Source organism: Manis pentadactyla, chromosome 6 (assembly GCF_030020395.1).
Source record: "Manis pentadactyla isolate mManPen7 chromosome 6, mManPen7.hap1, whole genome shotgun sequence".
Classification (NCBI taxonomy): Eukaryota; Metazoa; Chordata; class Mammalia; order Pholidota; family Manidae; genus Manis; species Manis pentadactyla.
This window is the reverse complement of record NC_080024.1, coordinates 15,202,407-15,230,338: the sequence shown is the minus strand read 5'-3', so window position 1 is coordinate 15,230,338 and position 27,932 is coordinate 15,202,407. Positions and strand designations below refer to the sequence as shown.

Sequence of the window (27,932 nt, the reverse complement as noted above, 5' to 3'; positions counted from 1 at the left end):
TTTTTCCCGCCACTGACAGTAAGTCCCAGCTTAAGAGAGGTCTAAGGGTAACACCTTACAGCTTAAGAGTATCTAGAAATCTCCCACCGGCTTGCGTTTCACCTCCGTTTTCTGGAGTTAGCTGCAGCTTTCCAGGACTCTGGGATGTGAGCGCTGCCACCAGGGTCCAGCTGGCTGCTCCAGCAGGGGTTTGAGGAGACCAAAGCAAAGAGGAGGGAGTTGGCCAGGCAAACGCCCTGTTTACGATGATAATCAAAGACCTCAGCTTTGTGTGGAGGAGACAAAAGCTCCCTCAGAAAAGCTGGGCAGGGAGTTGGGGGACAGGGGACGGCCTACCGGGCTTACCTCCTGCTGATCACAAACGCAGCGATGAGAATGACCACGAGCACCACACTGCCTGAGACGGAGACCAGGAGGACGGTGGAGTTGGCGCCGTCCCCGATGATCCGGGAGGGCACTGGCAGGGACAGTTACACAAGGGTCACCTTGGGAAGGTCCTAAGAGCTAGAACTTCTGACTGGATCACAAGCTTCAACTTTCTGAAACCACCAGGAATGCTCAAAGCCTTTTTTGCTCTTCATTATGTATTAATGCAACAGCATTTTCTAAGACAGCCTTAACGAGACAATGACATGCTTTGTTTACCTGTATGAAGAACGTCGACCAGAAGACTCTTTATTAAATTCTATGGTACACGTTACCAGTCACTGATTTTTCTTCCTATCCTTTCTACTCTCAGCCCTACCCTCTTTCTTAATGATCTGATACTTTCCTTAGTGAGAAAGACAATTGGACATTTCAAAACGGATAACCAGTTTTGAATGTGTTCCCCCATCCCCCACCAAAAATCTTATCCAGAACATCTGCCTATTATTATTATTATTATATTATTTTAGCCTGGCTCAAAAGCCACTTCCTCCATGAAGCCTTCCACGATAATCCCAAAGGATGTTACATCCCTTCGATTCAATTCTAGTCACTTCCTTCTCTGCCTTTTTTTCTTTCTGATTGTATTTAGCAATTTGTGAATAAAATTACTTTCTAGAACTGATGTTAAAAATTCTGCCCACCACCTCCTCATCAAATAGGATCGTTTTTGATCTGCTAATTATGATCTTATGTAAACTGCTTATTCATAAGTATGTCCTCTGTTAATATTTTTGATTCAATCAGTGAGTTGGTCTAACTCATGTTAAAAGAGTTGATGTATATTGTTCAAAGCAGCTTCAAAAAAAAAAACAAAACTGATCTGACTTTATTTAAACAGATTCCTAGAAATAAACAGGTAAGAAAACATTTTTAGTCCCTTCATCTTCCAAGAGAGAAAATTCCCTATTTTAATGTAAAATATCCATGCAACCCTCAATAAGTTCGTTTAAGCAATCCCATTTTTCATGACTTACAGAAGGCTGAAAACAAGAGAAAAATAGACATTTTTCAATCATACGAAAATACCATTCAGATAAAATTATGAAAAATACCCTTCTCTAAATAGCACGAGGTTTTCTAAGTTACAAACACCTAATTTCAAGCAATGCTCATTATAACAAGTGCCTGCCTAACCAAAAATTATGTACAGCTCCTTGGATTTCAGTGTAATGGGATTTGCCCTGCATTGTAAAAAGAGCCTCAGACTATGTTACCTGTGTTGGTTGTGACCTCCAGGGGCTCGCTGAAGTCTCCGTAGCCAGCTGCTGTCCTGGCTCGGACGTGGAAAACATAAGAAGTCAGAGGGTTCAGGCCTTTGATATCTGTGTTCCTGGCAGCCGTACGGACAATCCGGTAGCTTCGCTCATTCTGATCCTACATTATGGGAAGATAAAATTGGGGAAGGTGGCAAAATACAGCCTCTAATTAGTCTAGTCATAATATTAAGTCTAAGCAGAAGTGGAAATTAAATGGTTATTGATAAGCTCTCCAAACCCTATACTCTCTTCAGTGCTGTAAGGATAACCATTACTTCTCTGATGCCCAAAGAAATGTGGTGCTCCACCAGATCTTTACTCATCATCTTTTTTGAGAAGGGCATCATGATGGCTAGTGGCTTTTCTTACTCTATACTCAGAAATTTAACAGAGTAACTATAAGGAGGCCCCTTGCTTTTTTCTCTTCTCTTTCTAGAAAATGTCAGATGTTGTCATCTGGTTTCAATGAAGATAAAAAACTGTGCCTTTCTGCTTTTAATAAGGAGGCCAATAAGTGATTATCTTAAAAAGAAAAGACAATTGCTCATTTCAGACAATCTTGAATGTAAATATCTGTCTTCAGAATTTTGCCCTTTAAGAGAAAAGTTATTTGTAAAAATGACATCTTTCTATGACTTTTAGAGGTTGAAGAATATAATTTTCCTTCTCTAATTTTCTATTAAAAGTCATCAAAACCCACACCTAGATTCTGAATAGCAGTGATCTACTTAAACAGATCATTATTTCAACTTTTATGAGTCACTCTCCTTGATGGAAGGTTTATAGATTAGAACTTCTTAGCCACCTTGATTTCCATTACTAGAAAGAAAAAATATGGTTACATTAGAACACAACGTATTATTCCTGTTTTCCAAGATAAACAACTTGATTATGTAAAATTTATAATTGGACTTGAATGGGCAGCAAAATGCATTTGGCTTTAAGATTCACTGGTTCTCTAGGACTTATAACTGGAGAAAAGCTAAAGAGGAAAAGGAAGGAAAGAAACAAGGGAGGAAGGAAGGGAGAGAGGAAAGGATGAGAGGAGGAAGAAAAGGAAAGGAGAGAAGAAAAGAAACCTTACTCATTCAAGTAATACCTTCTCATAATACTTGACTTCATACTCCAAGATCACCCCATTGGGCCGGTCTGGTTCCAGCCAAGCCAGGGCAACACTGTATCTCGTAACTTCTTTCGCCTGGACCAAAGCAATGGATGATGGTGCTATTGGGGAAAGACAAAATAGAAAGCAAAAGACATCTTCCTTTAGGAAAAAAAAAATTTTTGGGTGGTATCAGTTAATCATTCCATTTATGTAGGTTGTCTTGCTTTTTCCCATGCCCCACTGCACACCTTTGTATGTTATGTACAAAAACATACCATCTTTATGGTTCTCTCCAATATCTTTTTTTGTATATGGTCTTAGGAACACAGTCTGTGAAGTCTGATAGGTCCACAGGCTTACAGTATCACCCGCCCAACACCTGGAAGCCATTCCTCCTAAAAGGCTGTAGGCATAGTGAATGCTATTTACTTTTTGTTTTTTTTGCAAGCTATGAAAGCTGTTGCAACATCTCCTTTTAAGCTCAGTAAAACTGCATCTCATCCTACCTCCAAAATATTGTAAGTGTCCTCTTACTGGCCTTCAATTTTATACAGCAAGACAATTTGCAACTCTTCCCAGAGTTCTATAGGGAATGCCAGAAGGCAAACAATTTACATACTTTCCAAAATAAATAAAAGTACTCCTTAATTACAGTGAGAGTTTCCAGTTTGAACATAACCATGCAAATAATGAAGAACACAAATAAAGCACTGATGGATTCTTTGGACATATATGGCATTTTGCAACTATTTTACGAGAGTTGGAACATTGCTTTTGCCTTCTAAGTAGCAAACCTTCTTTCCACTGAGAGACACAAAAGCAGTCCTCTGTTGGGTGTCTTACCAGGTAGAGAGAAAGAACATATCTTGAGGATTTATAAAATCAGGCTGCCTAATGCTTTCTTCTCAACTGTGGTGGTCACATCTCCAGCCAGCTGTTATCAAGCTCTGCTTTGACTAACAAACGTACAAATGTGCCATCACCAGGAAGAAGGGGAAGCATCCCTGAAACCTTATAAGGCAAAACTGGTCTGTTTTAGGACCAGAGATGAGGGGATCTTCCTAAATTGAATGTATATTCTTGTTTGTTCCCTAATTGTGGAAACATGTGAAAACAAAGGTCACAAAGGGGCCAAGGAGGAGCAACAACACAGCGCTGGGTCCCCCTCCTGCTTTTCCCCAAAATGTGTGCCACTGCCAAACCCTAACTCAGAGGGAAAAAGGCGGAAGGTAATAAACGATCATTGAGCATGGAATGGGGCTAGTTTCAAACACGCTCGGCCATATCTGACAGGCATCCTGATGGCAAAGAAAGCAACCAGGCACACCAGTCACACAGGAAATCTTCCCACTGAAGCTAATCCAACAAGGAACAGTTACTGGAGGTGATTACTGACATCTGGCATCTCCTTCAGGGGTGCCCTGAGATGACAAAACACACACACACATGCCCTATTGTACGCTCTCTCTCTCCCCACTACCTTCCCATTCCCCAAGCTATTACAGATTGGATCTGATGCATAAACACAAGTGAAAGATACAGTGCATCCACGTGTCCTCCCATCAAAGGCAACCCCAAGGTTAGTAATACCGAACTGGAGGAACAGAGATGCTGCATGCAGCCCACATATGGAAGCCACCAAACATCTGAAGAAAATGAAAGACGGAAGTGTGCTCATTAGCTGTCTTAAGGCTCCCCTCCCCCAATGTGTGTGCGTGAGCGCACGCGCACACACACACACACACACACACACACACACACATTTTCTCTCTTTACTGGTTGACACAGACCTATTGTTCAGCCAAATGCAAGAAGTGACTTTCTTAAATATAGAGGTAGCAAGGATGCTAAGAAGGCTGCTTGGCTGTGAAAAGCCATTTCACTCCAGGTAATAAATATATTGCCTAACAGCACTTTAGCATACACTCCATAAAAAGGGGCTCTTTAAACTCTGATGTTCAGGATCAGGAAATGAAATAGAAAAGTGAGGCTGTTAGAAAGAAACTAGGAGAGGGGAAAATCATAAAGTTACAAAATGAACTTTCTCTGAGAAGTAGTCAGGGATCAGATCCTGATAATAGACACACTTCTCAGGAAAGAATTGCCTGGCTGCCCGTGGGGTGCACAGATTAACTACGATGCTTTCTCTCTGGCTGGGTTACCACTAAATTGTTGAATGTGGGAAATGAATCTGATTTCCATTTTGGAAGTTGGCAGCAGTGTTTCTGTGCCCATTTGAAGGAAATATGAGCTCAGCCGAAGTGCTCAAAACATCTCACACAGGACATTAACTATACAATCGTGTTAACTAAGAGTATTTCCAGCCCTACTTGGGAAATTCATCTGCATAAATGTGCAAATAAACCAAGAGAGCCTACTCTGACTCCACTGTTGTAAAAATGGAGGAAAATGAGATTCAAGAGAAAAGTAGAATAAATGGCTCTTATTCACCAAGAGTAGTATGTTGTGGGTGTGAAGTTGGAGTTCCTTCTGAACAGATGTTTTTCCAAAGAGCACTTTTGTCAGACCACAGTGACCAGAGCAATCCACAGGCGAATGAGTTAGAGGAACACCTAAACCATGTGAGAGCATTGCCATGCAACCTGGCAGCCACCCCTCCCCACCAAGGAGCGAGCTTCTTTCCTTTTCTGGCAAAAAGGACACCAGGTACCAAACAGCTAGGCTTTGCCACACTGTCACTTTGGAGAAGAGAGGCAATGTGGCCATCCTCCACCTTATAAGCCGCTTGTGGCTTCTTCCCTCGCCTTCCCTACCCTGCTTCCAACGCAGCCTCGAGCTCCCCACCTGGAAGCCATCACCCCACCCTGTTGCCTGCCTGTGGTTCGTTTCCCTGGTTGAGGCACTTGGCAATGGCATTTCTCAATCATTTCTCCTGCCCCAGTGGTTCCCAAGTATCAGGCTTCTCATGCCACCCATGCAATTGCTGCCTCAACCCTCTGCAACTTGTACTGTGATTTAAGTAATGTTTTTCTTAAACTGATACATTGTATTTACTTGAGTTACATTTAAAAAGAAACTTCCCATTAAGGGTCTAAAGGAAACCCTGTTATTGCAAATTAACGGCAGGTTGCCATAAAAATGAAACTGATAGGAAAAGGAAACAATGCTATTAATGTTTGCTTCCCCGCTTGCCCCTCTGTGTTTTGTCAAGACGGTAGCCATCCTGGAGAAGCACTAAGGATAATCCTGGCGCCAACGTGAGACTGGACCTTGGAGTAATCAGAAGAACAGAGAGAACTGAGATGGAACCAACTTTCACCCAGGGCAATTCAGTAGAAAGTGACATTTCATCTGCGTCTTCCCTAAAATTGTCTCTGGTGCCACCACTGGCAGTTTTCTTCACTTGGGTGAACACTGCCGACCCTACTCGATTTACAAATGCTTCAGAACCTGAGACTCAATACCCCAGGGCTTGTTATTTGCTAGCAGAATTAGAAGAGGTGATGACAGGCTAATAAAATAACAGAGTGGACACTAGTCTCAAGTATATGGTTCTATAGGAGCTTTGATCCATCAGTGCTTTAGTTCAAAAGAGGGCTTCTCATCTTAGCGGGAATTCTGGTCAGCACAAAATGACCAAGCGGAGAAGAGGCGCTGCTTGCCCGTCAGTGCTCCGACTTACATTCTGAAACCTTGCAGAGATGGGGTTCTTTCTTCGCACAGACTCAGTCACTGAGCACCTACTTAATGCCAAACAATGGAACAAGGCAAAGATGGAAAAGCAAACAAAGCTGAACCAAATAAAATCCCTGGTATCAAATTAAGTACCATCTTATCCTTTAGCTTCTTCTTCATTGAAAAAAAAGATGTGGAGATTTTTATAGAAGGCATTCTAGTATCAAGAAGAGACCGTTTCTGCCAACCCTCTTCTTAGCAAAACTCTCTCATGGCGATGGGGAGAAGGCAGAGGTGGGCGTCTTGTCATCATACCGTGTCTCTGGATACACAATACACAGGCCGAAGAGTCAGAGAGGCCAGGAGGACTATGCCGGCTGGTACAAGTATCCTCACTAAAACAAAGAGATGCATCATAGACTGATGCATCGTAGACTACCCACCCACAGACTTCTTTCATAGGAGAGCTGTTGGACCGAAGGTAAGTTTTATGCCACTGGACATAAGCAGGCATTCTTTAATGGCCAGAAATTGACATACCATGAGAGCTGGTCATGCTACTTGACAGGAGTATGGCTGCAGAAAGATGACTGATGGATATAAAACTCACAAAGACGAGAACTACTAGAGGGCAGCATTTAAAAAAGGCTTGAAATTTAATTCAACTAAGACCTCAATTTTCAAATATTAGAAACAGAATTTCTAACGACTGATGATGTCCATTTTCCTGTCTTGAGATGCCCGTGTCTGAGACCACCTTTTCCTATCACTTTAGAGGGGATTTTAGCAGTTTTGAATCTAAAACATGTCCCCTATTTCCTATTCCTTTTACTTAAAAACCATGTTGGCCCACCCGTTCACTCATTCAACAAATGTCCTGTAAGCCTTTGCTTGAGGAACTTAAAATCCAAAGTAAAGCTAAATAGGCATTATGTTTAAAATGCTACGTAATATTTGGCTGAATAAAGACAGTGATGGAGACAAGAAGTCAGCGTAGGGAAGAGTATATTGTGGAATGCAGGAAGAACCATGGAAGGGCTTGGAGGTAAAGCTGGTAGACAATGGTCAAGATTTCAAGGGACAAACATGGGGCAAAAAAGGGCAAGGCTGGTTGAGCAGAAGTTCGTTGCTGCAAATGTGGGTGGGCTTTTTGGAGGTCACCACCACCTGGTGGGTGGTGGGCTCATCTAGCACCTGTGGAATGCAGTCAAGATGCAAATATATTTCATCCACATACTTACAGCATTCTTCACTTCACTATTTTGGTGGGAAAATCAACTAATTTCAAAAGGGTTTGCGGTAAAATTCTGGTTTTGAAATTTTCCAGCTGCTATATCTTGGGCAAGTCACTCAAACTGTCTCCCATTCCTACAACACCTTCCTTCCAGATGCAGTCACATAAGTTATCATACCATCCACTCCATCAGGGTACGGCGTCATCTGGTTCATGTCTATATCCCCACTATTCAAGCTTATGTTTGGCACACAGTGGGTGCTCGATACATTTTTCAAATGCATAAAACTGACCCAAAGTGTTAAAATAGATCTAAAAAACTCTTTGTACACAGAAAACATTTTCTAAATATGAAGTAGCAGAAGTCAGTCATCCCCCAAAAACTTTTTATCTGTACCTGTTTTGGATGACCTTTCAAGGGTTCGGTTTTGCTATTTAGGTTAACTGTGACATTGACAATTAGGAGTGAAGCAAATGACAATTCCAAATGGAGTCTCTGTTTTCTAAGAGATAGGGGACGCTTCTGAACTTTTTTTGAACACACAAGCTGTAAAATGTCATTCAAATGTAAGTTAACATTAAAACGAGTTTTCACCGCACCTGTTATAGGCAACATTTTGAGGGTCTGCTCTTTTGGTTGATGAAGGTGTTGACAATCAGTATTTCTCTCTATCTGGCAGGCATATGCAAATAGTTCTGGCTTCCTAACCACTCAGGTGCCATAGTGTTGAGATTTCTGCTCCCCACCCAAGTCATAATCCTAAATACAGAAAGGGCCCTAAGCAACCCCTTTATTTTCTAAGACCAGAGTTATCTCCTAAGATACACCAGTGTGCACAAGATCAGCCACTGCCCAGAGAAACCATTAGCTTCGCATATATCGCTAATATCCCACCAAAAGGATGGCATTGTTGAAGGCTCAAGGTAATGGACTAGAGCGCCCTCTGCAGTCAGGGTAAGGGCGGTGAGGTAAGCATGTGAACAGTGTCTTTTCAAACACCCACTGGAAACATGTAAAATGGTAATAAAATACCACTTTTTAAAGATAGAGCAAAAACCAAGGAGGTCATAAGGAAACATTCACAGAAGCTTGGAGACTGAATGATCTGAGCTTTCTACTAGAAAGCCAAGATAAATTCTCCTCCCTTCAAATAATTCTGTATTCAAAATCCCACATATCCCTGAGAAACTGAGAATGCTTTCTAAATAGAATCCCTATTCGCTACATACCGATGGCTACATTTGGTCTGAGAGCAGGCCGCAATGCGTCCAGAGGCACATATGGGTTTTACCGCTGTGTGTGTTTTTTGATAAACAGAAACAGCACAGATTACAGGCTCTATCACGACTCTCTAACAGTGGTATGTTTCACAACGAAGAATTACAGGAGATGCTTTGATGTCAAACAGAGGTGGTTCCTTTTAAGAAAATGGTAAATTTCACTTTCTTTGGTTCAAAGCTCAGCAGTTCTCCTTGCTCCCCCACCGATGCAAGCGCTGCAATTTTCTTTTATTCACTTCCTCAATGACTTGCCATTAAACACCTACAAGTCATTTTACTGCAGCAGTCTGGTACTTGTGACACCCAAATAGGATGAAGAAGAGAAAAAGAGACATGGAAAAAAGAAAGGCAGGAAGGACTCACTACAAACCTTAATTTGTGGGCTAGGCAAGTGTTTCCTTGGGTCTAGCAAAACACAGTGTGGGGGAATTTGAGGTGGGGAGCACAGGGAGTAAGACAGGAAACAAACAGATGCAATGAAGGATCTCCAGAGTGTGGGCAAAGAAGGGTGAAAAGAGCCTGTTACTGAAGTCAAGAAACCCAAGCAAGCCTCGGCTGTCAGTAGCACCCAATGCCCTGTGTTGGAAGGAAGATGACTTCTTAACCACTGCAGGGTTATGTTTCCTTCCACAGGATCTGAATTTAAAGAGATGATGTTTACCCAAGGGGTCTTTCACTGATAGGAAAACTAACCCACAGTTTATCCATATCTCTACTTAATGCAAACGGAATATATAAATTTAATTTCTTGAAGCTTAAGGTGGTTTTTGTTCCCTCTTTCTCATTTCAACTCTGATTTGCTCTTTATCAAAGGTCTGTGCATTTTAAAATGCTGTCAAGCATCAAAATTAAATGCTTCAGAGCACTAATGATATCCTTGTGATTAAGGGTTCTGCCGTCACAGAGATGCCAAGAACTCTGGCGCTGATATTAACTGCTTTCTTCTACATCCCACCAAAGGGAGGGAAAGATTTCTCCTCCACAATTCACACTACCTATGGCACCAAACACACTGAGTACCTTTTTCTTTACTGGTACCATGGCGGCATTTTATAGTACTTAACAGTGGACAAGGGCTTTCATGTACAAAGGTTCTCGTCTGTACTGCGTTCAATTAGCTGGGGGTAGCCCTCTATTAGTTTTTGGGTAAAAATAGTTCAAAGACTCAACCCCATCCACCCTCCCTGGTTACATCGCCAGTGTTGTAAGGAATATAGATAGCTCTGCACTCCAGAACTTTTAGCCACTCATCATTCATAAGCACATTTTTCTCATGGTCAAGCAGTGAAACTATTTTTAAAACAAACAAAAAGGTACAGAAACATCTGACTATTCCAAATTTGATACATATTTTCCTATTCAACAAAAGATACAGAACCAAACTCTCCATTTAAAACCTCTGGAAGACTGAATTAAATGGAATTCATTGGTATTCAAATATGGAAATATTAATATTAATTAAGCTTATACTTAAAATGTAGGAGGGAAGCATTTTTTCACCCATAAAGTGATTACCAAGGTCAGTACCTAAGAGTCTATTTTAAACAAATACTATGAAACAAAACAGGGCACAGTAACACTTACAGAGGATTCAACAGAATCACACTTCCAGGGGTTTTCAGAATCTGATTTGGGGACACTAACAGTTCTTTAACTATGTGACCCAAGAGTAAGACTTTACCAAATGTTTAGCTCAGACTCATACTTGACTTATTTTTCCAGAGAAATGGGCAGATTATTTTAGACAAATCCTTTACAGACAGCATTAACCACCTTCTAATTAACAGAATGAGATTCTGTTTTTAACCTTCATGTTAAATGTTTACGTAAGAAAGATAAAGGTGTGGGGAATGTCCTCTGTGGCTAACTGCCCACAGATGTGAGCTCCCCTTCCATATATGGCCGTTTCTGGGATGGATCTGCACAGACAAGGACTACATTTCCCAGACCCCTTTACATGTAGAATGGTTCGTGTAACCACTGAGCAAGAAATAATGTTCTATTGTGTCAGCTTACTAACCAACATTTGGGGTTTACTGCAGGTATTCATTCAGGTAAAGCAGAGCCATTCAGCAAAAAAGAGGCACTTTCATGTAAGAACTAACCAACATGCAGTGGAGTAGTCCTATGGCCTGCCGAAGACTGAACTGCAGTTCAAAGCTGCTGAGTGGCCGTCAGGTCCCCTCTTGAGACCTCCAGCTCCTCTGTGAACAGGAGACTGGTGGGTGCCCGCCCAAGGTCGGCCATCCCAGGAGCAGACTGCCACTTCGCAGGGACACTCCCATACACAGGTCCTCGAACAGTGAAGGAATTCAGCACGACCACAAATCCCGGGCTAAAAGATTTGACAGAGCTTGTGTCTTAATGTTAGATGGGGAAGAACAGCAGCATTCTCAAAATGGCTTGGTTGAGTTTTCTGTTTAGAAAAGAGTTAGTTTAGTCTTCACTGAATAGTTAAAAGCTGACGCATTTGAAGACTTGAGCCTGTGAATCAGAGCAAAACACAGAAGAGCGGGCAAAGGAGCAAAAAGATGCCAGCAGTCTCCTCTGCCAGGTTACTTTCATATACTTGACATCATGTACTCTTTGCAATTCTCTGAGGTAGGTATAATTATCCCCTTTGATTTTAGATCTGGAAACTCAGGAAGGAAAACGATACTGAATGATTTGACCAAAGCTATAAAGTGAGATTTTAAACCCAAGTCTGCCTGACTCAGAAGTACGGGATCCTCCTATTACATGTCTGAAAACACACACACGCACAACACACTGAACTAGCACCTATTGAGTAACTACGTGCCAAGTGTTTTAAATGTCTTGCATGGATTAATTGATATAATCCTTCTAATAGCCCCAAAAGGCAGGTTCTACTAATATTCCCACTTTACAGGTTATGAAAATAAGGTACACAGAGTTTGAAGAACATGCTGTAAGTTATGGCTTATAAGTGATGAATTCAAAAATCAAGTCCCAGAGCCCACATTTTCAAACTCTGATCTATAAACAGCTTCTAGTCTCTCACCTCCTTTCACTGTTAAGAAAGTAGAGACTTGGATGTAATGGCTTGCTCTCTCACAGCATGGCCAGGATCAGTAATAGAGCAAATCTTTGATTACCTATATGTTAGGTACAGGGTTATCAATGTACATTCTCAGTTTCCAGAAATCCAGAGGTAAATTAGACATGCTCCCTGTTCTTAGACAAAGCTTAAAGCTTTTGGTGATGAACACCTCATATTAGAAGTACCGAAAGAGCTAAGAAAAGAATCATTTAAAATTGAACATTTCAATTAGGATAAAATAACAGCATTTGGAGTCAGGGAAATGCTAGAGGGGCATAAAGAACCTTCTGGAAAGTTGGCAATGTTCTATTGTTTGACCTGGTTTATGGCCACACAGGTGTTTGCTTTCTGATAGTTCACTAATTATCCATTTGCATCTTGTCTACTTTTCCATATGTATATGTATTTCACAATAAAAAGGTTAGAAAAACAGAACTGTTAAGTATTAAAGATGAAATATTAAAATTAGTATTAGAAAGACCCATTCACAATTTTTAATTATCCTTCCAAGTAAAGATCTAAAGTTCTCATGAAAGACCTAAGTTTTTGCAAATTAGGGCTTTTATCTCACTCTTTAATCATTGTGTTTAGTACCTGAGCCATACAGCAATCCCTACTCTCTGAAGTAAAGAAAAAGGCACTACTTTAAATGCCTGCTTTCCTTTTAAAAATAACTACTATTTTGAATCAGCATTACTACATGTATAACCACACCATAAGTTGTCGAGCTACTTTTTGTGGAATTAACTGTACAACTAAGTGAGTGACTGCCCAACTTGGAACCAAGGCCCACTTTCCCCAGAATTAACTGGGAATGGCTGACAGGGCAGCCGACGGTCTCTGACGCACTTCAAGTGTGTCTTCTGTTTCATCTGAGAGCGGCTTGTTTTACTTTCTAGTTGCTTATGAAGAAATTTGTTGGCAGGTTCTGACAAGGACAGCCCAACACTTGCCAACAGAAACATGGCAGGATCGGTGTGTATTTCCTGCTAAGTACGAATGCCTTTTTGAGGCAAACAGGAAAACAAGTCTTCCTACTGAAAGGCAATTTATAGGAATCTGCCTGAGCAAGGCAACTGTTTTAAGATAAGAAAATGGGCAAAGTTAGTGACAACAGAAAACTTAAACTCTTTTTTCTTGGAATGCCTTTAGAAAGATGAACCTTCTCATTAAGCCTCAGTAGATTAAAAAGTATCTATTATAAACTCTTAGTTTTAGAACCAAGTTAGAGACCCACGAGGCCTAGACAAAAGTTGAGATCCTCCTTGACTGACAGTGCTCTCCAAAATTAATCTGAAATATGGAGGATGGTGTGAAGGAAAGGTTCTCAGAAATAGAGCATGGAGAGTGGGAGAGGATTAGTTGCTGTGAATCAAGGTTTCTGTTGCTTTAGCTGTCAGCTCCCCTGGAAGAGTCAGGCATTCCCAGTATGGAAAATAAAAGCTGTGCTGTGGGCTTCCGGTACTCTTTGTTACTCAGACAGCTGCTAACCGTCCTGCTGTGCTGGGAACCAATGAGACAATGCTGTAACATTTAGCTTTCTGACATCGGAAGCATCTCGATCAGTTGCCAATTAAAGATGTATTAATCACAAAGACTCTTAAAAGCCAGGAAGATGGATGCACCCAGTAAATGCCTGCTCTTGCCTTTTACTTTCCACACTCAGGTTTGTACATTTACAGGCAGAAATGCTTAAAAGCCTGTTCCAGAAACTGACCAATAAAAAGCCTTATTCATTACTTTATATCAGATGCTTGCCGATTTCCTACCCCTGAAAAGCCTTTCAGAAAGAGGTAAGAGATTGATCATTCTGCTAAAAAAGAGCCTGTCTGCTTCAATAAATAGACCCACTGTGGCTGCTGTCATCTTGACTTTTTAAGTGTGTTAACTAATTCAGGAGGGTGGCTTTGCCACTTGGTACATGGACCCTCGCATCATCTATGCAGTTTTAAAAAAGGCCGTTAGATAAGCCTAGGAATCTTCAGGGGACAAAATATTAGTAATACTATTACTAATAATCTCCATGTCAGGCCAATTCATCCTCAGGTCATGATCCCGAGGGAGAGTGGATAAATGGTATCTTGTTCTGGATTCTGATACCTGGAACAGCACGAACAACTATGTCTTGGATGAAGCTTCTTAATTCCATGCTTCGAAATTTATGTTATTAAAAGGATCTCAAAATTCATTTTACACATGGGTTTCCATTTCACAAGAACACTGAAGATAACCTTATTAAACTTTGCATCAAAGAGTATCAACCATAGCACTTGACCTGGTAATCCACCCCAAAACAAAGAAAACATTTTAAAAATTAAATGGGATAGCCTGACAGATATTATTATAGAGACCCAGAATCCAACTTCTTCCTTACATATAATTTTCACAGGCAGCTTCTAATCACTACAGCACAAAATGAAGAGAAAATAACTCCATTCTGAGTTATTGGAAATCTTTTGAGATCAGATTTCTATTTTCCATTCCTCAAGTTAATGGAACCCATAAGAAGCAAGTATATTTGCTGGGTGCCAGGCTGGTGCCAGCTCAAGGTGCTGAAGTCCTTGGCTTTCAATGGAGTCTAAACATAACATGAATAACTCCTTCCCCATCACTGTCTCGGTGATGGTCTGCCATCTTCCAAACTGAAAGACTAGCAAGTCAATTAGTGTCACTTATGATGTGAACACCTGTCGACTGATCTGGACTGGGACCAATTCCATTACCATAGACATTCAATTGGCTGCCAGATGGTCAGGCCTTAGACCACTTACGATGAAGTCCAGATTCAAGGAGGTGACCTAAAGACAGAAAGGGCTAGAGTCCCATTAGTCATCTTCTGATCCATCAAATCCCCCATCATATATACAGTTGGAACAGGATACCTAGTTTTCCTAATGGTCATTTAAAAAAAATACATGGGCTGCTCAAAAAAAAAAAGTCATGATTGGTAGAAATTGAGGATATAAGCTCCTTAAATGGTAAACATTTGCACAAGCCATTGTCATTTTTTAATCTCTGGAAGTACTTTTTGTGACTCAACTTTCTCTTAAATCATTTTGAAACACACAAGCAGAATAGAGGGGAAAAAAAACAGAAGTGAAAAATATCTGACAATGAACTGGAGCATGAAATTATAGTCTACAGATTATCACTGACAGGGAGAAACAGGCAGAGGAAACATTTCAATGCAATTTTGGTTGCAAATCTATGTTTTCTATGTGACTTGGCTTAAAGAAAAATGGCTGAATGCTGAGAAGGAATGGCTGTGGGTGATAAAGTAGAATGTACAATTAGGAAAAAAGAGAGAGAGAAAAACAGGAAAAGAGCAATACTATGACTGTCCATCTTAGTCCCACTCTAGTTCACTGCATTGAAAGTCTGGAAAAGTTCTAAACATAGGAACAAAAATATTTAGAGGACAATATCCATGAACCATGGAATGCTGAGAAGGTGGTTTTTACTACCACCTATGGAAGCCTTTGTTTTCATCACAGCCAAATCTTTCCTGTCCAGTTTCTAACTATGTAGACAGGCACAAAGAAGTGACTGGGGAAGTGGAGAGAAGAAGAGATAGAGACCTTTTGGGTTAAATGACAACCAACACATTTTGAAAATGCTTCATATACAAATGGTCACCACATGCTATGCTCCCAAAAAATGTGGCCACAAAATGATATTCTTGCAACCCTCCTACCTGAACCTCTATCTTTTTGGCAATTCTCATAAGAGCTATGAGAGAGGTTAGGAAAAGGAGCATAATTGTATGAGATGGGATTTTACGCTGAGTAATTTGCAACCATAGAATTAATTGTTTTGTGTTTTTTTTTTGACTATCAGCCAGAAACTAAACTCTATGTGCCAGATAGTTTAAACTCCTACAGGCATTGTAAGACTGAGTTGAAACAATTGAGCTATTAAATTTTAAAATGTTATTAGAGCCAATAGATATCTCCAACAGGATCTGTGTTTAAGAATGCAAGATGACTTTTGTAGTCATAAGGAATAACAAAGAATATATTACAAACGCTTTAACTGTTTTAGGACTTGATTTTTTCTTTTATTTCTTTAACAAAGAGGTTCACAGCATCTCACTGGGGCCTCTCTTTATCATGACTCGCTGAAGTGTGAAATGCAGTATTGCTGGCTCCACCCAGAAGTCAATCTGTAAATACCAGAAGGACCTCATTAGAACAATATCTCACCAAGAAAGAGTCCCAGAGCATGGTCTCTAGACACTGGAGCATAGTATGGGCAGTTTTATGATAGTATTTCATGTGTGTCCTGGAATCGGAAGGGATGAAGATAAGGAGAGAAAGAGAAAAGGCCACGATTCAATGAATACATACACGTAAGTTATACCACTGAAGAGTTCAGCAATGAAATTTAAAGGTTTCTCATCTATCATTTGCCCATGCAATACTTTTTCTATATTATGTATAAAGAAAAACACCAGCCTCTTAGAGAGACACCTGAGTTAGTTGGCTACTTGGCATGGGTTTCTCCAGTAAGGGCTGTGAACATAATTTATGCTCTTTAAATTCTAGGACCACTCTTCTGGTTATAAGACAATCTTAATTTTAACAAGGGATATATTTATAGTCCTTGCTCTCAATGGAAAACAAAGCAACAGGAATCCCAATTACCTACTATATTGACAGTCCCACCCCTATTTTACATGGGGAGATTGTAAATGATGCTAACTCCAAGGATTCCCAAGCCTCCAAAAACCATTCTCCTAGAAACAGAAAGCTTCCTGAAATCATGCTCTCCTAGAGCCCTGTAAGATCAGGATCAGGATCAGGTTCAGTGGGTTTCAAAGAAAGCAAGGGCTCCACAACAACTTTTAGGATTGTCTGCAATTTTCAAATGAATAAAAAGATTACCTTGATGAGTGGAAGGAACACTTGATTATGCTTTCGGCTAGTTGCATATTCAAAACCCCTGGCCTGCTTACATGTGCGCATCTGACTTTGATAAAGGAACATGGAGGGGAGCTGTGCTCTCCTCCATGTTCACACTTATTATGCTCAAAATACACACTTCTTACACTAACAAAAAAAAAGTGGGTTGATTCAGAAGACAGATTTACAGCTGGCAGTATGTTATCTAGACAACACCAAGCCACGGTGAGCTTGCCCCTTTCAGGGTTTGTCTAATGGGTGGATCTTACCCAGACTCGCTATACACAGTGAACCTGCCGGTGCCAAGTCCCTAGTTACACCCACTGAGAAGTGAAGGCACATGTTTAAGTCTTGTTGGTGTGCACATACCAACTAAAGGCCCTTGGATAAGATTTTTTTTTTAAATTATCTTACCCACAGCCTTCTGAAAAGGGTTTTTTTTTTTTACAGTGAGGCCCAAACTACCTGAGAAATGCATGCACATAGATTAGTATTTGGAAGATGTCAGGCAAAGGGGAGTGGCCCCCACTTGCTCTTCTTCCCTCTTCCCCCTCCTTCCAAGAGTGACGGCAAAACTGAACAACTATTTCAAACCACTGTCATCTTATCCATAAGGTATTTTAGATAGATTATGTTACAGAAAGTAGTCCGTGTACTTTGTCACAAAAAATACAAGAGATGGTTCTGGATAGCCACAGTAGAGGTCCTTTAGGGAGGCCTCACCAATTTATCAGAAGAGAGAAAGGAGGACTGTAAGGCAAGACTTGTTTCTTCAGCTATGTGTCTACATTGGCAGCCATTCTGCTGACTGCTCAACCAGCTGCCACGGCACACTGGGTACCCACCTGCACGTGTGGGACCAAATCATTAGTGACATTTCCCAAAGAAAACTACAGTGTTCATTAGGGAAGTGAACACACTGATGTCTGGCACCACCTCTCTTTTTCTGTTATTGCAGTTTGGGGACAGCCTGTGGAACCCTGTTGATTCTTCTGGCACAGGCAAAGGAGGAAAAAGTAAGAGAGAGAGAGAGAGAGAGAGAGAGAGAGAGAGAGAGAGAGAGAGAGAGTGTGTGTGTGTGTGTGGTCAGGGGCTAATGGTGCACACTGGAGGAAGACATTAAAAAAGAGGTATTTTTAGTACTGATGGATGAGCTAAGGCTTTATCTTGACAGAGTAAAATGTAAGACCTACAAAAATCGTCACAAGTCTTTACCTGAAGGCAACACAGAGCATGCTCTCTCATTACACACCCACATGAAAACAGCGCACCAAGGACGCTGAGATCCAGAGCAGACTGCCTAGCCAGGAGACACGGACAGGCATTTCCATTAGTCCCTGTAGATTTCAGATCTCTCAATGCAGGATTAGTCCTGCAGCACAGCTCTTCATTTCCCTGGTGTTTAAAGGAAAAACCTCTTTAAAGACATCAGTGGGGGTTTAATGGAAGCTTTGACAAAGTCCCTCTGAATCGTCTTGTGGGTGCTCAATTGCAAACTGGACTCTAGAGTATCTTCTGGCTTCTCTGAGGAGCTACCAATTAATTTAACCAGTTGGAGTGACAATGAGGCAATTTAGGAGCCCGTCTAAAAACTTTGCTAGTTCTGCACTGTTCATTTCTCATCTCAGTCAGGCACTTTTTTTTTTCAAACCTCTTGATATCTTCTCCAGAGGGTGTACAAGTTGGTGGTCGGGTGTGAAGTAACAAACTCTACCCTGAGAAATGAAAAACAAATCCGAATTAGACTGTCAAGTGTTTTAGGGTGGGTGCTCGATGAATGGATTTGTCTTCTCACAAGTGAACGTGTGTGTGTGTGTTTATGTATAAGTGAAAGGAAAGGAGTCAGGAAAAAAGAATGTTCTCAGTCCTGAGTGTATAAAAAAATAAAACTTTTATTTTCTTAAAATGAATAATCACATCTTCAACAACAACAAAAAAACATGCAACCCAGTTTTTACTTATGTGCAAGAATTGCCAGTAAGCTCTATAGACACACTATTTGCCTGTGTTGCTCACCGGACCTGGAGGCTGGGTCATTTAGCAAGCATTTCTGGAAGGTATTTATTTTTGTGTCCTTACCAGGACTTGTGGCACCCACCCTGAATACAATTTCATGGTTCCTGGTGCCACACAGGTTTGTCTGTACCATTGTATAAACTAGTAGATACTAGTTTATTTGATTAATTATGATCATAGTAAGTGAGTATGCTTAATAATCATAGAGGTGGTAACAATGTTCCAGAGACATGAAATTATTATATGTATAAAGTCAGCATCAAGAAGTGGTTCCCTCTTAAAAAAAAAAAAAAGAAAAGGAAAGAAATTGTACTGCACACTGCACATTTTTTAAATGTTCATTTCTTAGACATTATGAACTCAACCAGGAGCCCGTGGCTGCATCTGAGCTCTTAATGAGAAAACCACAGTCTGGCTTCTCCGAAGCCCACTGTATACTTGCTCAGGTCTGTAACTACCCAGGCACAGAAAGGACTTTCCACCCATCTTCCACTTCAGAGGTCCTAATGATGGACATACCAACGACTGAGGATGCGTAAACAGCTCAGCAAAATCCTTCAGTGCAATTGCTTCACCGTTTGTTTGAGGGTTTTTTTTTAATTTATTTCTTCTCTGATCTTTATTATGCTCGAAGGGTTTTAAGAAGTGTCCTTGGAAAGACTTCTGACTTACAGATTTCGCTAATTTCATCATGTGTTTTTCCTTTACATTTCTTAGGAGTAAGGAAAGCATAACATGATTTCCTTGAGATCAAAGGCCAACTAGAAATCATCTCAGTGAGGGGACAATGCAAAAGAACAGCACACACGATTATCTAACAAGCAAATTGCTGCCAGCATCCAGGAACCATACAACAGTGCTAAGGACGCACGTTTTCTAGAGAACCGAGAACTGCCTCACCAGAATTGTCAAGCACCTTCAGCATCCTACTGTTAACCTGTCACTGAGAAACGATTTGTGGCATAAGAAAGCAGGCATGTTTGAAATCCCAATTATTTTTGTAAAATCTTGTTTACATAGTCAAAACCTCTGAAAGAGAAGGTGCCTTGACAAATATCAAAATTATTTCAAAAATGTAGGATTAACCTGTTAATCCACCCCATGTACTGCCTGAGCGGTTTGCAACAAAGGACGCCAGCATTTCGACATCTTTGCAACTCCCTTCTAACTAGTCCTCTTTCTTGACAGTATCCCAAAGCAGGGATTGGCAATTTTTTTTTATATGAAGAACGAGACCGTTAACATGCTCACTCTGCTGAAGCTGTTCCACGGTGCTGTGGTCCCACAGGAGAGTCTAGACAACACATCAACCAGTGAGAGGGGCTTCGTTCCAACACCACTCCTTTATGGACACTGAATTTTGAATTTCATGTGATTTCCAAATGTTGTAAAATATTCTTCTTTTGACTATTTTCAACCCTTTAACTGCTGAAAAACCATTCCTATGGGATGTACACCAGGTGGAGGATCAAGAGTTTGCCAAACCCTCTGCTCTAGGGCACTAAGAGAAGCTAGATATTCATGCCTCAATATATCAACAGAGCTTGCATTTACCCCTTCCCCTTCAGGCTTACAGAAAAGTCTAGGTCCTGCACAACTCACTGGGGTTCAGTATGCCACTACCATTCTCAGAATCACCAGGAGTGTGCTTTCTGCTTGTCTGTTCATCTTAGGCCTACTCCAGGGCTGTCACTCACAACTAACCATGGGATAGAACCTGTCTGGGATGACCTTGTGCTCCAGTGCCTTTTTATCAGGCCAAACTGGACTTCTGGAATCTCTCCCTTCTTCCTAATCCTTTCTCCTCAGGCATCATTACACAACTGTCCCAGTCCCTGACAACTGCGTTCACTGCAGTCTAGTCAGAGGCAGAAGCGTACACACTGAAGTTACTGAAATTTGCATGGGGCCTTTTCAAAGCTCTGTTCTTCATCTGATATTTGTACTTTTGTAGGGCTTTTTTCTTTTTTTAATAACACCAAAACTGTCCAGCTTCCGACCCCACAAAACCTGACACCACCATGCCTGGAGCACATGACCTAACTCTGTGCTAAGATGTTTCCCTTTTGCTCACCATCTCCCTGAAGCTCTCCTCTTACTCTCGAGAAGACAGGTAGTAATTACACCCAGTGGGGATGAGAATTCCCACTGTTCTCCGTTATTCGACTCAAACACATAATGCATCTAATTAAAAGATGGCAGAGAAAGAGAGAATGGGAACTTACCAGTTGAGTAATAAAAGACGGTTTGCCTCTTGTACTTAGTTATTTTGTTTTCTCTTCTCGTTATTTTGGTTTTATTAAATTTATCACTACTTGAAAAACAGAGTTCACTGATTTTTTTACTGCAAATACATGTGTTAATCAACAAACAAGTATTGAGGGTCTACTATGTCCTGTGCTGTGGCATTACAGCAAGGGGCCTGCCCCTTTACTGCTGGAGTAGTCTTTTCTTGCAGTTTTCTTAATTGTCCATCCTAGAAAACAAGGCCAGTCTAACAAATAGCACCAGTTCACCTGACAGCAAAGCAACAGGGATTCTTCCAAGAGACAACAAAGGGCCTTGTATAATCACCCATCTTCTGAGAAAGTCCTCTGAGAGCCTTATGTTCTCATCACAGAGCAGTGGATCCAAGTGAAAACAGGCTGACAATGGAACCCTTAGCAGGTGTGCACTGCTGTGAAGTCATGAAATCTGTTTTTCAAACTAGAGCAGTTTCTCAATTTTGACAATGTGGCTATTTCAGCAAAGATAATTCTTTGCCTGTTGGGGGCAGTCCTGGGCATGAGGGGATGTTTTGCAGCATCCCTGGCTTTCACACACTAGATGCAAAAACACACACCCCTCCCAGTGGTGGCCTCCCAAATCATCCAGACATTGCCATGTGTTTGGAGAGGGAATACATGTGGACAACTACTCACTGTTTTGGCCTTCAAAGTAAATACCTTGGCAGGGTGGGGGTTTAGAGCGAGGGAGGGACGTAGGATTCAAATGCCTGCTGATAACTCTGCACAAGCATTTTTGGAATTTTTTTCCCTCTTGGAATTGCCTTTGGAGCTAATTTTTGAACATCAAAAGGAAGTAAGTTCTTCTTCCTCATGATCATAGCTCACAGCTATATTCTTGGAATTGCAGAACTTTAGAATTGGAAAAGATCTTGAAGATCAGCTATGTTCAAATAATCATGTCATCCACTGAGTATCTGAACTCCAAACTCGGAGTACTAAAACAGGTCTTTGTCATTAGGGCACTCTGGCTGTGCTGAACAGAAATTACCAGATGATTTCACTGCTAAGTATTTAGAACAGTATCATATGCACAATAAAAATGAAGAATGTTATCACTGACCCAGGTACAATTTGGGGTTAGTAGAGAATACCACCCAGAGGGGTTCATATGATTTATAAAAAACAAAACCACCTAGAGTAGGTCCAGACCCGTAACTGGAAGACAGGTATGGAGTTTGGGGGTGCACGGTGAAAACGCACCCAATGATATGAAGATCTACTGCTGGCCACCATCACAGCATTTTTAGCAGAAATATTCACAGTTTTGTTGCCCGGCCAGGAAAACCGTGTTTCATTTACAGAACATTTCTCTCTCCTAGTGACACATCCTGTATTCACTGGCCCGAGATGGTCCCCTTAAATAAAAGTAAGCCGAAGGAAAGCATCTAGAAAACAAATCAGCTAGCAGTCTGCTTATTCATTTTTCATAAACATCAGAACATCTCCTCCTAAATGAAAGGCTGAACTGTGGCTACAGGAGAGAAGATGAAGGAAGGGCAATAAGCATTTTCAAGGGGAATCGCACTGTTCCTTTCGGACTGTAATGTAGGAAAGTGGCTCAGGGAGAACTTGCATTTTCCTGGTCTGATGTTTTCCTACCGGTGACTTCAGCTAGAGCTCCCCACCCTAACCCTCTTCCCACATCTCCTTCATGCTTCTGGCGCAGGGTGGGGGAGAGGGGTGCGGGAGGGGGTAATGTCTTATGAAGAGAACTTGGGAGGACTATAGTCTCAGCCCACCCATCCCCGTCTCTCGTACCTGCCTATCTGTGCAGAGCACCTGTTTGGGTAACCTTAGCAGTCCGGGCTTGACCCTTACAGGGAGCCTGCAGTCAGCCAGTCCAGCCAGACTGTCTCTGGGTGACACTGGGCAAGTGTCACTACAGCCAGCGCTTCTGGCCACAGACACAAGGCTCACATCCGTCCATCAGCAATAAAGCAGACATCCTGAGTCCCCTTTGTCTTGTCTTGAGTGTCAATGGGGTTTGAACTCAGGAGGGGAGGAAAAGGGTGTTAGTAGCTCTCTAAGACCCCAACAATAAGATCTGGGTTAGAATGGTTTAAATATCCATCAGAGAACACCAGCCCATTCACACCACATTCCACAACTAAATGATCAAAGCCCAGTTAAATCTGCATCTCCATGCCCAGATTTTCAGAATTCGGTCTCACCAATGGTGAGAATGCCAAGCTGAATACATGAACGCTATTAATTTAATAAGTTTAAAAGAAAGCAATTTTGTCCTTTCAGGAGCAGGTTTCAAGTACTGACCCTGACATTAGCTTGGGTGAGTCATTTCACCTTTATGGAGGGAGCTGTTCAATGGTGAAAGTCTCAAGAAGTGGGGACGATAAAACCAGCAATTGTAGGAGGTTTTGGGTTTGTCTGTGTTTTGAATACATTGCTGATGAGAGAAGGAATCTGTGAAATCAGCAAAAAGGGAGAGCCAGCCACAAACCTTTGTGGCTTTCAGGTGGTAAATGCTAGCATTCCTTTATTCTATGCATTCCCTATAGAGTGAGACAACATTGCCTACCGACGTCCCTGAGGAATTTAATTTAATGAAATGAAAGAACTGCAATTAGAATATAACTGTGCTTATGTAAATATGCTCAGGGGAGATTTGGGAGAGTTTATGGTTGCTACATTCACTCAGAATTTTGCACGTTTTTAATTTGCACTAGTATGAAGACAGGGTTTGTTCATCAAAGATAAACTATCCCAATGATTTTGAATTCGTGAGCTCCAAATCGTGGTAGAATAATGAGGGGGTGTTGTGCATAGACACAGCTCTCTCTGCTAGGTGAAAGCTTTCCAGCTGGCCACATAGGAGGTTTCCTTATTGAATGATTTAATTTTAATTTTGAACAGCTTCCCAGCATTACCCTTCACAAAAATTAAAAGAGGGAGCTGGAATTTTGTCTTGTTCGGCAAGCCTCCTGGCAGGACTGCTCGCCACAACAGAGAAAACCTTACTATGTCAGAGGAATTCCCTGTCTACCTCTCTCCTAGATTGGAAAGAACTATACCTATTTTTAATGAAACTTTTGGCATTTTTCCTTCCCTCTCTCATAATATTTTTGTGCATTTTCTTCTTCTGGAGGAATTTTAGCCTGTCTTCTTCAGACTCCTTGCACCTTCTGGTCTGGTAGGGGTTGACATAATCCCTTGGCTTGAATCCTTAAATATCCAGTCAGGGATGTCTCCACACAAAAATCTGTGGGAGCCAAGCCTGTCCTCAGCACGTCTCCCAGAGGCTATTCTCTGCCAAAGAGAATGACTTCACCATGTACACTGGAGGCCCCAAAAGGTCCCTTCCCTGTTTTAATTCAGTTGAGGAAACAAAGTAGTGATGGGCTGATAGCTGTGAGGTACATGGGTTTGAACATAAGAACACTGACTGGGTCATAAACCAGATTCTCCGGGGGTTACAATATCGGTCTGCACCTTGCTGGCTCCCTGTAATTCAGAAACAGCAGCAGCACCAGTGTGTTTCCCAGGATCTATGTGCAGTATTTCCAAAAGAGAACTAATAAAAAGCTGGCAATCACAGAGTAACTTGTGATGCTATCAAACGTTCCTAAAGCATACCAGTCTTTGCAGAAAAATAAAATCAATTACAACTAGCAGTGTTTATAACCTGAAAAGTGTAGAAATTAAAAAACAAAAGCATAACCAGATAATCTGTTCACACCACTTATTTTTAAAGACTGGCTGCATTTGTGTAATTGAAGCTACCTTCCAGTAAGATCTGTCATTCCAGCTCCAAGTGCTCCCCCAAGTCTTAACTTTCTATTTATTCTACAGAGTTCAGAGGAAAGTGGAAAAATAATGGCTTTGGACTGGGACACTGGAATACTTCTCACTATGGGATCAATTAATACAGATATATTTCACTTAACTACTGAGTGCACTTACTGAAACATTCATTTAAGAGAAAATGCAGTTAAGAGGTGATAGGACTGTTGGCAATTTATAATTCTTTTCCGGCGAAGTTTGGTGTTAAGAGCCTCACAAAAAGATAAACCGTAGTCCTTTCTTCCTGCTCCCCTTTAACTCTTCAGAAATAAATAACAGGGAGCCAGCAATGAGAAACACGTGGCAGAAACCCAGAATGGAAAAGGAGCACTAGGGGTGTGGCCACTTTTTCAGGGAGTAAAGGAGACGAGCAGGTAAGGAGCTGCAGTCTAGAAATCTAGGTTCTGATCTGCTCTCTGAAATACCTGGTATTCAACATTTTGGAAGTTTCGCCATCCACTCAACAGAAACACTTCATGTACAGAACATGTTTCCTAGTCATCTGGATTCAAGAGGAAAATAATGCCGGAAATGGGGTGAATTCACCCTCCTCCCTCACTTGTCAATTATGGATTCTACCAAAGTTGCTGTAAAGCTAGTATGTGTTTTAAGAAAATTTTGTCAACCAAGCAAATAAAACTTTCCATGTTAACCATTCACAGTTCACAGATTTACATGGTGATTCCAGTTCAGGTTCGTGCAGATTACTTCTTAAAATTTTAAGTAAAAAAACAAGACCAAAACTAGAGCTACTAATGCTTGGGTTGGAAAATACAGCCGATATCAACAAAGCATTGTATATTAGTTAAAATCAACTGGGTAATCCGAAATAATCTGTTAAATGCTCTGAGGTCTAACTGTGTGCCTTGTGATTAAAATGGCCAAGATGAATCTCTTAAAAAAACACCGAAAAAATAAATAAAATAAAATAAAATAATAATAATAAGGGAGTAAGGTGGGATTCACATATAAATCTAGTATAAAAATCAAACGAATAATCATATCTGACTTGATTGTTCATAGTTCATGATGCGTGATCAAAACCGAAAGTTTCTGTGATATGACTGCCCTTGTACTGTTCACCATGTAAGAACTTATTCACTATGTAAGACCTTGTTCACCATGTAACAACTTGTTTGTTATGCTTCAGAAGACTGGAGACTGCTGAGATACAGGCTTGGGGTTGATTAATGACTGTGCATTGAGTCCCCTGTACAGAATTTTTTTGTTGTTAACAACCATTTGGTCAATAAATATGAGAGATGCCCTCTCAAAAAAAAATATTTATCTGCTACCATAGTAGCCTAAGTAAATTAAAAATGATCTGTGACTACCACAATTAGATTTCATATAGAATAGGTATCTTCTTACATACTAATGATCATAAAATACCATTCCTTTATATCAAGAATATAATGAGAAAAATTCATGATACTTTTTATTTATGAAGAAATAAAGAGTTAAACAAAAGGAAAAAAAAAAAAAACACCTAGCCTGGAGTGACCCAGCTCACTAGACTGTCATCCCCCTTCAGTGAGACCCTGTCTTAGTCTTCATTTAATCTCCACCTAGGATAAGGCCTATACAGTTGGTGTCCAAAAAAGGAATTGTTGAATGAAAAAGCATTCCTTTCTTCTAGGTGGCTTTTGTATTATAACACAGCTCACAGGCTTATAATTCCATCCATGTGGTTCTACAGCAATTGCAGAATTTTAGTATCACTCATGGTTACCAACATAATGAGCCCCTTTTCTCTACATATACATACGTATTCAGATTGTACAATACGGAGGCTCTGATCCCTACCTGCTTGGTTGGTTGTCACGGTGACAGACACTGACTGGTCTGGGCTAGGGTTATACTTGGACACTCCGTTCACGGCCCAGATTTCAAAGGTGTAATTAGTATGAGCCAGAAGGTCAGTGATGGAGACTTTGGTGGTCTTCAGGCCATTCTGCTGAGGGGTATAGTGGACCCCACTTCCACAGGGTCGGCACTTGCTGGAATCGCCAGCTCCACATTTCTTGCATACCACATTGTAGGAAATGTCCTGGCGGCCACCTGTGTTCTGAGGACTGCTCCATTCCAAGTTCACCGAGGTCTCATTGACATTTGAAATCAAGTTGAGGGGAGCAGACGGTGGACCTAGAGAAAGAGAAGACATATTATCACACCAAGAACTGAAATACCCTTTTGGAATCTCTGTTTATCTTATTCTCTGCAGCTAAGGAAAGGAAGGTGGGCCCATTCGGCAAAGAAAGGAAAAAAAGCAAATCAAGCCAGAGAAAGAGATCTTCTAAGGGAACAATATGAAAGGAGGTTATACATGTGAGGGTCAGTCTTATTCCTGTGCAAACAAGTGTTGCATCGACTGCCATTCTGAGATGTGAAGCAATGCTACATCAAACAGGCTCCAAGTCCAGACTTTCTCTATGCCAGTAGCAGCAAAATCTTGTAATTTATCTAGTCTCAATCTTATCATCTGAAAAACAGGTTACAGAAATGTGATTCTAGTTCCCAGGGCTGTCATGGGACTCTGGTAAATTAATACTTATATAACAGTTCTGAAGATAAATGATGATTCTTAAGTACAATACATCATCCATATGGAACAAAATTAACTGGATTGTATAGATAACACTTCTTCGGTCCAGCATGGAAGTTGAAGATTAAGCCATATATGAATAATTAGCAAGAACTAGTTTAACCTCATTTCAGAGATGTTAAAGATACAGTCGTTGAGAATCTCAACTGAGGCAGGGATGGTACACAGGCTCCCAGGCCCCACATCTTGCCCTTCAACTAACCAGGGCTGCGCCAGGTCTTTTTAAGCATGCTAATTCCCACTGGCATCAAAGAGCTTCTGAAATATGAATGGCAGTGGTGGCCGTTTAGAAACAGGACAAGTGGTCACAGGCAATGTAATG

The 27,932-nt window shown here is 41.0% G+C and overlaps 1 protein-coding gene across 3 annotated transcripts in view; it reads right to left on the bottom strand.

Annotated features, from left to right (window-relative positions):
• The window catches only part of EPHA4 (EPH receptor A4), a 135,738-nt gene that overhangs the window by 31,873 nt on the left and 75,933 nt on the right, over positions 1 to 27,932 (bottom strand). For all 3 annotated transcript variants that reach the window (XM_057503494.1, XM_057503495.1, XM_057503496.1), the window contains exons 6-9: positions 26,812 to 27,150; positions 2,785 to 2,909; positions 1,644 to 1,803; positions 346 to 457 (exon numbers count right to left, since the gene is read on the bottom strand). In XM_057503494.1, coding sequence (XP_057359477.1) covers positions 346 to 457; positions 1,644 to 1,803; positions 2,785 to 2,909; positions 26,812 to 27,150 — 736 coding nt within the window. The remainder of the gene's footprint in view (positions 1 to 345; positions 458 to 1,643; positions 1,804 to 2,784; positions 2,910 to 26,811; positions 27,151 to 27,932) is intronic.